General features: G+C 43.2%; 1 protein-coding gene and 1 long non-coding RNA gene across 2 annotated transcripts in view; one reads left to right on the plus strand and one right to left on the minus strand.

The window, feature by feature from the left end:
- Window positions 1–13,986, minus strand: part of LOC130143158 (uncharacterized) — a 121,287-nt gene that overhangs the window by 20,054 nt on the left and 87,247 nt on the right. The gene's annotated exons all lie outside the window — the stretch shown is intronic.
- The window catches only part of THBS4 (thrombospondin 4), a 45,634-nt gene that overhangs the window by 4,424 nt on the left and 27,224 nt on the right, over window positions 1–13,986 (plus strand). The window contains exons 2-4 of the mRNA XM_056325803.1: window positions 441–644; window positions 3,744–3,991; window positions 5,062–5,167. Of these exons, the coding sequence (XP_056181778.1) occupies window positions 441–644; window positions 3,744–3,991; window positions 5,062–5,167 (558 nt within the window). The remainder of the gene's footprint in view (window positions 1–440; window positions 645–3,743; window positions 3,992–5,061; window positions 5,168–13,986) is intronic.

The following is a 13,986-nucleotide window of genomic DNA, read 5'->3' on the forward strand; positions in this document are numbered from 1 at the left end:
AGTGAAAAAATTTTGAGTACTTCAATTTGAAGACTAGGTATTTCTGTTAGTAACTTAAAAAAAAAAAGTTGCTAAAAGTTGATCAGTTGCAACAAAATCTATATGATATTTTGATAGAGTCATGGAATAGTTCTGATTGGAAGGGACCTTTAAATATCACCTAGTCCAACCCACTTGCCATAGATAGGGACATCTTTCACTGCTTCAAGTTCCTTAAGGTGTCCCTACCAATGCCGGAGGGTTGGACTAGATGATCTTTAAAGGTTATCATATTATTAATTTCTGATTTCATATTATTTTTTGGGGGTAGGACAATTTGGGTTCATTTTAAAGTATCTGTGTGGAAATAGTGAAGAGTGTACAGTCTCCCATGGGTGGCTTCAGACTGCATTCTTCTTTGGTCATTATTAAATTGCAGTTGAAACTTCCTTATTTTTCAGTTTTTGATCTTCTTCCATATTCCAACAAGAGAGTGGTAATGAGCTTCTTGCAACAGGCACTTGGTGATCCTACGCTGAATGAAGTGTACTTGCTCTTGACATTCAAACTGCAGCCAAAGAGCACAGCCACCATATTTGGCCTGTATTCGTCAGCTGACAACAGCAAGTATTTTGAATTCACGGTAATGGGACGGATGAATAAAGGTGAGTTGTTTGGAGTATGTAGGGGAAAACTAGTGTTGGATCTGTAGTTACTGGTGTGTCACAGATGGATGTTGAAAACCGTGTGATTAACCTTTGTGCTTGAGTCATTCCTGTTGCATGCTGTCACCACTGAGACCCCCCACCCCACCCCTCAAAAAATAGAAGTGTTGATTACATACCCCCTCACTCCCCTTCTCTCTCCATACTCTTACGGGATGCTGCTTGCTGCTGGCCAGGGGAAACTGACCTGACAGCTGGTACCTCCACACTGCTGTGGCACTTGCTCTGAGCAATGCTAAGAAAGGAGAAAAAAGGTGGAGTATGGAAAAAGGAATCAATTTGGTCGTGTGTCCCCCCCCCCCCTCCCTTGGGACAATCGCTGGTTCTTATTACTCAGGAATGTGAGGGACTCACGCACATACTGCCTCATGCATATGAAAGGCAGGTTCTTGTTCTGCTGACCCTGGAGGTTAGATGTGACTATGCAAGACAAACATTCCTAGCATTTACAGGATCTTCTGGGCAAATTAAAGTGTTTGTTCTCCATTTATTGAAATTAGTTAAGCAGGAGTCAGAGTAGGAACTTCACCAGACTTTTAGAGATTGAGAGCTTTCATTGCTTTCTAGACCACATCCAGGATACACTGCAAGTTTAAGGTTCAGTAAAAAAATGTTGATTTATGTAAATTATTGCTGCTTCTTGACTTCACCACTGCTATGATAATTTGCTGCTGCAAATGTGGTAGTTGGGCAGCTGAGTCCAATATATTGAGAAAATCTACTAGGACAGAGAGCTGTGTTCCAAATGGTTTGCTCATGTTCTGGCTTGTTGTGGTATACCCGACAGTAAAATATTCATAACACCTAAATGCTTTTAAAGCACAGGTATTAATTACTGGGCAATTGCTCAACTTGTTTTGGTTACACCAACGTACTTTTGGAGGCAAATAGCATCCATGGGTTTCTTAGCCTTTTTGAATGGTTCCTTTATGGAACAAACAGCAGTAAGTGCATAAAAGTGATGTAATTTAACAATCCTGTGAAGCAGTATATATTACTGACAGAATTAGTAGTTTCACTGAAAATCTGTTCCTTGAACGATACAGGTGAAGCATTTACTCTCATGGACATCAGTGCAGAATATCCTAGCAGCAAACATATAATGCAGGGGATTGGATGGGTTAAATCTTATTCAGGAGGTGGAGGCGTTGGTTCAGAAAAATCTCCCTTTGAAAGTCTACTCTAGTTCACCAGATGGATGTTTGGCTTTGGCTGAGGAAGGAATACTTGATCCTTCTTCCAAGCCAGAATGTGCTTTGTCCTGAAACCATTCTGGCAGGGTCCATTCCGGGCCGTGCCATCATCTATCTCCTCTTTCTTTCTCTAGCTTACTGCTGTGTTTGGTCATTCTGAATGCAGGGCCCAGATCCAAAGACCTTGCTTTCATATGACCAGGCGTGCACAATACTCACATAAGTAAAATGGTTTCAGTGTACTCAAGTCTTGCCAGATCTTTGAGTTTGCCAAGAAATACTACCTTTTAGCAAGTTACTGGTGACCTCCTGCACCTTTGCGGAAATCTCTGCTCTGGCAGTGTTTTGACATAGACAGCAGTGAAAACATTCCTGATATTAATCACAGCTGCTGAGACTTTAGCAGAGGCATAGACTTTAAAGATGGAGAGATACCCTGCCCTGTTCCTGCTGCTATAAATCTGGATTCTTTCAACCAATAGGCTGAATGGTTGGAAATGGTTTCCAACTGGAAAAATGGTCGTTCACATCTACCCAGTAACTCAGAAGGTCACCAACAAACAGAGATATCACAGCATCGAAGAGGATACGTTAATAGGGGAGAGACGGGAAGATAATTTGTTAAATGAATAGAAATTGAATGAGTTCAGTAGGTTTTATTAGCTCTGAAGCGAAAAAGAGTTTTCCCCTCCACTATACCCACAATTTCTAGTTGACCTTATTGTGTTTCTTGAAGTTCAGAGTATTTGGGAACTCGCACCTGATGCAACAGTACCAGTCTTCTGTGAACTTCAAACAAATGTTCACAAGAGCCAGCACTTAACTGTTTAGGCTCCCGGCATCTGTGCATTTTCACTCCTCAATGCATGTAACTGTTATCATGAGGAAATAAGGGACATGAAGGCTAGTGATTAGTGGGATCCTTGAAACAAGGTGTGTGGTATTGTAGCATATTTACATGCTGTCTAGATGCACTCAGCTCATTGCTTCTGCAGATATGCATTTGGAGAGCCAGGGGGAGATTTTGTGGAGAGAACTAGCTAGCTGGTCAAAGAGATTTAGCTTGCAGATCCTAGCTCAGCCATGCAATTTCCTTAGGAAAGAGACATTTTTTCACTATTATGCAGTGAGTAAGAGTTTTTGTTTGTCTGCTGTTGTGGTTTTTGATGGTGCTTTTTACTTCTTAAAACGAGAATTTGTTGTGTGAATTATCAAGTCATTCACTAATGCCTTAAAAAAGGGTTAAGAAGGGCTTAGTCATCTTGAGGGGTGGAGTATGTCTTTTCTGCATTCTGTTTTGGTTTTACTTGCTTTTTGTTACAGAGAAACGCAGGTTATTGGCTTTGAATCATACTTCCTTTGGTTTCTCTAATGATACATTTGGATACACTGTCAGATAGCTTTACTGAATGCGATACGTATCACTAAAACTGGTTTTTTTAGCTGTGCATTTCTGCTACAGTGTATTTCTAGGTCTATCAGATACCTACCTGCCAAGTGCTGACTGCAGGCTGTGTGCTATACCCTTTGCCACTTGCATTTTGGTGCGTTAAGCGTTGTGAGGTGGTGTTGGTTAAGCCAGTTAGAGAGGCCTGGATGAAGCAGTGGAAAAAGCTGTGCAGGCAGCAATGCTTTACAAATGGGGAGTTATGCAAGAGTCCTGGTAATCCTGTTCTGAGAATCAGTATCCCATTCATTATTACCCTTTTTATCTGCATATGGGATGCATTTACAAAAGCTGACATGGAAAAATACCAGAGCAATTGCAGATTTCCACAGGATCTTCCCTGATCAGTTTTGGGTTATCTGCTGCCCTCTAATAGCCCTTCTCTGTGTTTTGTACTAGTGGTGCTGCGCTATCTGAAGAGTGATGGGAGGCTGAATTCTGTGATCTTTAGCAACATCCAGCTGGCTGATGGGAAACCCCATGCTGTCATCTTGTGGCTAAGTGGCCTGCAGCAGGGATCGAGCACAATAGAGTTGTATGTGGACTGCCTGCAAGTAGGTGCCATTCAGGACCTGCCAAGAGCATTTTCAGTGCTGTCTCAGAGGTCGGTGGCAGTAGAGTTGCACACTTTCCAGGAGAAGCCACAGGTAAGTGGGAAAACTGGGAGCAGGCTGAGCACTAAGAGGGATCACCAGAGATCCTCTGGATCACTGAATCCAGACCTCAGCCCTCACAGCAGCCAAGCTCTGTACAATGATACTTTAGTAATACTTGAGTATTAACTTGTGAAATAAATGTAAATATAAGTTCTCTATGAGCCAAACAGGTGAAATCTTAGCTTCATTGAACACAGCAGTAGTTACACTATTAATTTTAAACACAATTTCCTGCCTCCCTCGCTTCAGTCTAGATTTTTCTTGGGGAATGAACTTTTTGCAAGGACTTAGCTGATGCATTAAGGGCAGCTCTTCATCAGCTTCTTACAGCTGTTTGCTGTGAGCAACCCTTGACTGTGTGTGTGGCTTTCCTCTTCATGATAAGCCACATGGACTAAAAAGACAAAAGCAGGGGGACACTCATGTGGTATGAGAGTCCAGCCCCTGTCTGTTTGACTACAATAGCTTTTCTTCTTCTGCCTGCCAGCCAGAGGTTGACATGGCTTCCTGTCACCTCTGCATCAGCACCCAGAGCTGCTGCTTCCACAGGCATCTTCTGTCATCATTAATGCAAAATATGCATTAGAAGATCCAGAGGTTATTCTGCATCCATCTTGCCCCCTTGCTTTGTTTCATTGCAGGCTTGAAAATGAGCCTGTTTGTATGGAGAGCCACTAAGGGGCCCACATTCCTGACATGAATGTAAACGTGTTTGAGGGGGGAAAAAAGTCTGCTCTAGATTCAGTTCCACAACAAAAAAATCATTCTTATATGCCACGGATATAAAAATATGTGAAATTCCTGTTATATGAGATCATATGAATCGGAATAATAGAAGTTCAAAATAAAACCAGAACTATGTGAACATATGCAAGGCAAAGAATAGGGATTTTATTACAGTTCACATGGTGATGGGTGGTCCTGAAGGGGACAGTGCAGGAGTCCTGCATGCTTAGGAAATGGACAACCTCTGTAAAAAAATTAATTTACTTTGCCTGATGTTTCACATTTTTTCTATTGTTGTACCAGAATTGCTAGCTCTGTTTTTCTTGTGAGTCCAGGATACGCTAGATGAGCTGAAGCTGGTAACTGGAGGAACACTTGCCCAAGTGGGGAACCTGCAGGATTGTTTTCTTCAACAAATTGAACCTGTTGCTCAGTACACTGGTAAGGCCTGCAGCTGGGAATTACAATTGTTCCTTAGGATACCTATGCAAGGAAGTTAATGTGAAGAAGCTCTATAGACAAGTAATAACAATGGTTTGACTGAATTACAGCCATAATTTCCTGTAAATGTTTTAGAAATAGCTCAGTTTAGAGACAAAACAGTCACTGCTGCTGGTGACAAAGCAATGCGTTGTCCTAGAGAAGAAGGAGCTGTAATGATTAAATGAGGTTTTTTAGCTTGATTTGGAGGACAGAACATTTGTGATCCTGATCTGATTGTGTCAATAATATTTTAAATATCCAAATTGCAGACAGAAGTAGTCCTAAGTGTGATACGCTGCAACAGGCTTTATGAAACTAGGTGGATGGATAGAGTAGCAAGACCTATTCATGTACTTTTCCATGTGGCCAGTATTCATCTTTTGTTGGTCACCAGAGTGTGCCAGAGAGGGGAGGAACAATGTATGAAGACGGACACAGGAGACTGCGGAGCATGTTGGTGCTCAGCTACAAAGCCTGCAGGTTCACATGGAAAAAGCTGTTGCAAAGCACCCACTAGTCCTGCCACAAGTTAGCCAAGGTTTTTGTCATGTGTTGGACTGGAAATCTGCTCCAAAACCAATTTCCTTCCTGCCTGTGCTGAGCATTGTGGGGACTGAGCTGGGAATAAGAAGGAAAGGAAGGAGCTGAGGCTACTGGTTTTCTGCAGGTCCCCATAGGCTGGGTGAAATTAGCTGTGCTGGGTGGGGGTGCTCTCTAACCTCTTGACACAGCAGACCTGGGCTAGAATGCCCCATCTGTACCCCTTTCCTAGTCCCTTTTGATCTGCCTTTCTTCTGCCTGTGTGAGGGAGACAGATGGGTTCACACCATGCACGACAACCATGGGGAAAAAAACAAGTGAGTTTGAGGTTTGAAATGGGATCCATGAGAAGTTCTCTCTCACACCCTTTCCTGTCCAGCCCCCCCCCCCCCCCCCACACCCAGCCCTGCAGCATTGCTACTTTTGATTAGAATAGAGTACAAGGTACACAAATTTCATGAGAGCATCCTGGGTACGTTACATGGATGTAGGCATCAGTGGTATCCAGTGACAGCAGTGTGTTTTGTCCTTTAGCTATATAAATCTTCAGTTGCACGTGCTTCTGTTTTCTTGCTCCTTAATATATATACATCTAGGCAAAAAATCAGGGTTTTATCATCAAAGGTCTCTTTTTTTTCCCTGGATCAACAGACATTTGCACATAGAAGGGATGGGTAATTTGGTGTTTGCTCCTGGAAAAAATCAGAGCTCTGTGAGTAGGGTTTCCAGATTGCAGAGTTGCAGCTTTCTTATTTGTAACCTTTTGCTCATTAATCAATAATACAAACAGCAGTTACACAGTGAGATATTGTCTCTCCCTGGCTGCCTCTGCTTGTCTGAGACTCAAATTCAGTTGTTTATAACTTTCAAGTGAAATTACTAGCATATTAATAATAATAATAAAAACCCTCACATGAATATATTCAAAGTCTACATAGTCAAATCCACCAAAGGAAAAGGTGCAAATGTTCCAGCAGCAATATTAGCTCAGCTGCCTTGCACTTTGTATATGCTTCACGATACCCTTTTGCAGGAGCAGTATGTCAGATAACCACAATTTTGCCTTCAGCCAGGAAAATCTGGAATGTGAATGCTTAGCTGTATAGAGGTGTAAGACCACTATGTTTTGGTAAAAGCATGTGTTTTCATATTAATTGGAAAAACCCTGGGGAAGTTCATTGGACCTGAGTGATTGTACGTGGCTTTGACTGTGTGCCTTGCTCACTGCTGTGGCAGCAGCATTCCCTCCATGTTCAGTCTGTGCAGCTAAGACACCTAAACAGTGTAGATGAGAATATGATGATGAGACAGTGGAGAGCATGTGTATTTGGATCTTCCTCTATGGGCAGGAAAATACAGTGCAAGTTGCACTGTATTTGGTAGATGAGATTAGTATGCTGCGTGTGATCATCATCACAAAACCATTCAGGTCAGAAGGGATCTTTGGAGGTCATCTACTTCACATAGGGTACCTGAACCTGACATAGTGTTAAAAAACCTGCTGTGTTGCACCAGACCAAAGGTTCTTTTAACCTGGCTGCTGTTGGAGACAGTACACCAATACAGACCCAAGGACAAGATTATAGGAGAGTGGAGTTATAGTGTGGCTTTCCACAATGCTTTCCTGTTCTCCAGCAGTTCATGGTATACAGAGCTCTCGACTCAGAGGTGGAATCTTTGTGTCTTGTACTCAATATATATTTGCTTCCATGAATCTATCCAGTCAGTTTTGAATGTATGATTCAAGACTGTCTCCTGGTGAGAAATTTGTCACATGTTTGAGGAGGTGTCTCCTTCTATTTACCTTGAACCCTCATCTTCATAATTCCATGTGCAACTTGTATGTGGAGCTTCTCTGGGGGAGGATTATAGGCTGACAGGAAACTATTCTCTGGTCAGCCATCATCCATACTTTACTCATGGCTGGATCTCTGGCCAAGTAACCACAATCTCATTGAATGACACTTCAGGAATCTGACTTTGCTGGATGGGGCAAGTGGGGTGCTTGAACCAGTATTGCTCCCAAGAGATCTAGAAGAAGTATCTATGAGGCATTTCACAGTGGCCTGCAATTACACAAGCTAGTGTTTGTGCATTTGCTCTGCCTGAGCCAATTAACTGTGCAACAAAGCTCTAAATCCAGGGTCCTTTACTGGAACATGTTGCCTAGAGAAGCTGTGGATGCCCTATCATTGGAAGTGTTCAAAGTCAGGTTGGGTGAGGCTTTGAGCAACCTGACCTAGCAAAACATGTCCATACCATGGGAAGGGCGTTGGACTAGGTGACCTTTAAAGGTCTCTTCCAAACCAAACCATGCTATGATGCTACACTGAGGTCCTGGGAAGAGAAAGACAGGGTTGCCCCCTGATGTGACCTCAGGCTTACAGAGATTAATCATGTCAAGAGACTTCAGTTCCCTGTTGGATGGTAATTCTTCAGATTTGTCTCTGAATGCAATTATTGCAGTGAAAGCTATTCTGTTACTGAGGTTCTCACTGACTCAGCATATAGAGCTGGGGATAGCTAAACTGGGAAGTTGCCTCAGTAGGTGGGGAATGCATGAGATCTCATGGTAGGATCAGATAATTGAATAGCTCCAGGCTGTACCTTTTGCTTACCCTGCTCACTCCTGGGAAAAGCCACCCCACAATATACTGTGGACCAACAGCTACCTGAAAGGCCTCTCTGAGTTCTTACCACTGACCATCAGTTATTCTGCTGCAGGTGGGGCCTACTGTAGGACTTGGCTTTAAATGGAAGAGAAAAAAAGAAAAAAAAAAAAACAACTACAGGAAGTCATCTGTTTCTGTTCTGCTGTCTAAATTTGCAAACAGGACATGTAGTTCGTGGCAGTGTAACCTGTTTAGCTCAACAGTCCGCAAAACTTAACTGTATGGAATAGATCTCGCTTTTATTTAGATGCTAGCCATTGAAGAGCCTCTAAAATCTTGAGAATTTTTTTGCATATCTCAATCAATAATGCCTAAACCATTCTTTGTTTGAAATGAACAAGCAAATCAAGAATAGACCCTGGCATCTGTCTGGACAGCTTGCATGCCAGGTTCCACTATGGGATTCTGAAATGCCCATGATATTAAGTCCTTCCACCTTCCTACCAAATAAAAATAAGATAAGGTTTGGATTAAAACAGAGCCAGGTTCTCGAACAGGTGGTTCCCGAGTCTTTAAACTGGTTCAGTATTTTGATGAGAAAATCTGAAATTAAGAATACATAGTATGTGAGGAGTAGGACTGTACCTACTAGAATGTTTGGAAACAGTTACACATGCTTTGAAGTACAAAAAAATGACGTAAACATTAAGAAAAGTATTTTTCATACAAGCTTCAATACCCACAAAGGTAACATATGAATAAGCTTCCCTGAAGCCATTGGGCATTGTTAACAGTCTGGTGTGTGGCTGGGGAGGGGGACGACTACACATGACAGCCCTCCCGCTCAGGAGGGATCCCCTTGCTTTCTAAGCTTCTCAGAGATGAGTGTAGGTGCAGCTAGATCCAATCCTAGTCTCAGACTCGGTCAGTGGTTTTGAGTCTAAAGGATTGTGTGTACAGCCACTCACCAGAATGTCACACTTGCCTGTCAGAGCCCCGTTTAAGGACTTGCACTGGAACAGTTTTGCAAAGCTGAAAGAACAGGTGATTTATTAAGGCGACAGATATAACAAGCTAGGAATTGCTGTTGATAAGTTCACTTGCTGCAAAAATTGAGCTTAAGGGTAGAGCACTGTTGATAGTAATGCTGTCCCGAGTAACACCCGCCATGGTCGGAGGCGCAATGCTTACCAGCGAGGCATGCCTGCTTGGGGAGGAGAGAGATCTGGGCCCGTCAACCCACACCGAAGTTAGAGTTCTTGCCCTCAGGAGGGAAGAAGAAGCTTCTGAAATGCCAGATTTTATCATCTTGGTGAGGTGGGACTAAAGTCAGTTGTTGTGTGCTGATTGGCCCTTAACCAGGTGCCAGGACGCTCCTTGCAGAGCGGGGAGGGTTCGGGGTTCGGTGCAGGCGCAGGCTGACGGTTACAGACACGCGGAATCTTCTAGCCCTCACAGAAGCAACGCCATGCTGAGAGGCCTCCGCCTCACCCTGGGCGTCAGTCTGTTGGTTTGCTTGTTGGGCTGCATCCGTCATCTGTTCTGCAAGGTAAATGTGCTGCTGGAGTCAAACTGCCAGCTTCCTGGCTCCACTTGGAGCTGGATACGGTTCTTCGGTTCTTCGTCTGTAGGTCAGGAACTGGGGCTGTGGGGGCGTGGAGAGCACTCTGCCACGTTCCACCCTGTGGCTTTAGTCACAACTCTCCAAGAGGAATATCACGTAATTTGTATATAGATGGGTTGAGGGGCTTGTCTCTCTCTTCCTTGTTTTCATCTTCTCCCATTAAAGGGGTATAATTGGTAAGTTGCATCTTCTTTGTGTTACAAGCTTTCATAATAGTTGATTTTATGGAAGATACTGCTACGCTTATGATAATTATAATCACAATAAACATCAAAGCATGTTGAATTAACCTTTGGATCCAAACAGTAACACCAAGTCAAAACAAACTAAACAGTTGTGAAAGCTAGCTATTCTTAATTGATTCTCAGAGCTCATGGGTGTCTTGTGCCACCTGTTGCATCTTCTGTAGTTGGATGTTGAGGTCCTGTTAAACATTAGGGATATGGGTGCAGTGATCAGTACTGGAGAGACGTAGGTAGCCACAAGGTCCATTTTGATGTAACAACACTAAGTCCAGTGCAGTGTGATTCTGAAGAGCCATTTGTGACGTAGCTTGTAGGTGATTGTTGAGCACCTGTAAACTGGCTTTGGAAGCATTAGGTAGCCTTTCTTCTGGATAGGCTAACTTACTCATCCATAGTTGCATCTGCATGGTAACTGACCCAAATCCTCATAAACCTTCCATCCCCCAGGTCATGCGGGTGGCTGATCCTGTGTCCTGCCACCCCTCTACATCTCCCTCCCACACTCCCCCAGTTCTGTTCTCACCCATTTCATGCAAGCCACCCAGTGGGGTTGGATGGGAGTCCTTTTCCACCTTGGGCACAGTGTTGGGAGGCCCAAGGTACACTGCAGTTCAGGTGACCTAGCCCACAAAGAGGTGTACATATTCCCATCATTACAGACCCAGATCAAACCAGCTGGAGCACCATCAGAGGCAACGTGGCAATCATTGCAAGTGCAAAGTCTGCACTTACTGACTTACATGTTATACTGTGATTGCAGCACAGACAGTCCATTTTTAGGGGGGTGTAAACCAGCCAATAGTATTTGACCCAATCATATTGTTTCCAGTTGGAACAATTTATCACGTTTTAGCAAGACCACAGTGCTGGCTTGTTTGATACTGAGGCAAAAGATAATCCCAGGTCAAATGGTGTAAAACTCGGAGGGCCATTCTCATCAAACCTGAACCAGGCACAGTTATTGTTACAGCCATTTGTTTTTGGACAGTCTTGTGCTTTATTCCACTGTATACACCACAATGTAGTTATGAATTGATTATATTCCAGGCTGTCAGTTACTCATCCCCATGGTCACAAATCTGTTTTTCCCCATATGATCTGATGACAGGTGAAAATTACATTTTCCTCTTCATAACATGTACACTTTGTGCTGCTGATGGTGGAAAAACTAAATGGCTGACTGAACCACACAGCAAAGCAACTCGCTTTCTTTCTGGGGAATAAGGTTTCACATTTGGAGGGTATCCATTGTATTCCACTGTCTTGGCAAGCTCCCCACCCTGTCTGTGGGAAGAGTACCCATGGCAAGGGGGTCTTCCACAGATTTAGGCAGAGACACATAAGCAGTAATACTAGATTCACTGAGGGCAAGTGCAGATCCCTTTTTCAAGGCTAGGACTAAGTTATCATCCAAAACACAGGTGACTTGGACAGACAGTCTGCCTATTTTCACTCCAGGTATCTTTGATCCCAGTGGAGTATTATCCATGAGCATATTAACCCAAAGCCTATCTTCCCAGCACCACTTACAAATGTCATGTTCGCCAACCCTAATTACATCCTTCACCTCAAAACCTACACCTTTGTTTATAATTCAAAGTTATCCTACCCAAACCCAGTCGTTTTATATACAAATACCAAACACACCACACATGTACATACTAAACTTATACAAATCCTCCTGAAACTACTCACACATAATAATAGGACTATTGGTTGTTAAATGACAACTGACATTTCAAATTAGTAATACAAACACATGTGTTTCAACTCGACACCTTAATATACACACAAGATATTTCAACTTATTATCTCAAACAATATCACAGGTTTGTTAGCTGTATCCATATTAAAATTTTGGTTTCCAGATAAGTATGAGGATTAAAACCAGAAATACCCAACAAATAAAAATAAGCAGTCCTTGGGGGCACTCTAGATTGTTATAGAGGAGTCTTTGACTCCAGGTGCAATTGCCTGGCATTTGGAGTACCTGTGGACACAAAAAGGGAAAAAGATACTTCGTCATTATTTGACCAGCAAATGTTAGGTTAAAAGGTGGGTACTGTCCAGCTGGTACTGATTTGATGGAGTTTTCCAGAGCTATCTTTTGCTTCCCAAGCGTAAAGGTTCTTTGGTTAGGACCATTGCCACTATTCCAGTCTGAGGCATTTTAACGAGGATGGACAGGAGAACTATAGAGGGAGCGCACCTGAGTGATAATACCTCTTTTTTTCTAGGTGTGTTACCACTCCATCTAGGCCTGAATGTGCAGCTGCTGACAAAATAGCTGTTGAGTTTGCAATGTTTGGTACCACAGCTGTTAGCAGGGCTGTATCAGCATTCAGGCACTGATAATCAATTGTTGAAGGCCACCTGCCACCTCTGGTCCGGTTTCCGAACCGGCCAGGCAGGTGAGTTATATGGGGAGTGGGTTCTGGAGATAATCTGTTGTTTCTCCAAATCACCTATGACTTCAGAAACTCCCATTTCATGCTGCAGCAGATATTGTGGTACGTTAGTGATTTCTGAGTTAGGGAGTGCAGGGTCTGTGTGCAGCAGCACATCCACTGCAGCCTCCCGGTTTCTGCCGGGGTTGGGATCAATGTTTAAGCCACACGCTGCCATTCAGCAGGCACCAGGTTCACCTGTTAAAAACATTGAACTCTAAAATACTTTCATGATGATTTTAATTGCAGAGCAAGTAGTCGACCTGCGCTTTTAGCTCAGGAGACATACATTGACTTTGTCAGTTTGACACACACAACACTCACCCAGTTCACACTGGTAATCTTTAATCTTTGCCATCCAGATCACATGCCCAGCTTCTCGGCATCTTGTGTTAGAGTTGAAATTTGTGCTCCAGTGCCTGTTAAAAACTTCACCAATTATCTCTGAGGATAGACTGGAATTAAAATGTATGGGCCATCATCACTTACTCACTAATAAGCTTCCCCTTTCCAGACAGGCAAGCCCAATTGCCTTCAGGACATTACTCATTTTTTTTCACTTCATGTCCTGCAGTTCCCCCCTGAGGGGAAGGAAAGAGTTGTCTTCCTTTCTGGGGACTGGTGCTGAAGGAGTTAAAAAAAGGTCCTTCCTTTCACTGTTATCTCATTTCTGGAATGTTTCAACCAGACTCAAAACAATGCCAGTAGGCTGACCTTGAATCATAGCTCTGGGAATGCCTGGGGCTAATGTATTCTTCCACAATTCATTTCTCTGTTCTTGAGATTCTGTTTGAAGGGTTTTTAATTTGTTTACCTTTGATCTAGTTTCTGTCCCCTTTTTCAAGGGTCTTATTTTGTGATCTCCTCCCCAGGGCTTCAGGTTTGGTTTTCAGCTGCTGCACTGTCCCAGCTCATTTCACAACTGCAGGTAACAATGCCATGCATTAACTCCGCACACATAGGGAGTTGCTTAAGAGCATCATTGCCCTGGCTTTTGTTATATTTGGTATCTCCTTTAATGTTGTCCTGTTTTGCAACTAGGTTGCATTTAAGAATTGTTGGGGCTGCTCTACTCAGTAGTTTTAACATTGCAAAATCTGTTAAATCAATTAAATTCTGTTGTGGGGCTGAGGGCATGAGTCTACTAGGAATTGATTTATTTCCTGCAGAGCAACCTCCCCCTGCTGAATCAGTTCTCTGGCTTAGGCTTAGTGGTGTGGACCTGGAGGTCCCGGGGTTTCCTGGTGGTCTGGCCAACCCGGCATATTTGGTGCCTGTATTTCCTTAACTTGTGCATAAACTCGCTCCA

This window comes from Falco biarmicus, chromosome Z (genome assembly GCF_023638135.1).
Source record: "Falco biarmicus isolate bFalBia1 chromosome Z, bFalBia1.pri, whole genome shotgun sequence".
Taxonomy (NCBI): Eukaryota; Metazoa; Chordata; class Aves; order Falconiformes; family Falconidae; genus Falco; species Falco biarmicus.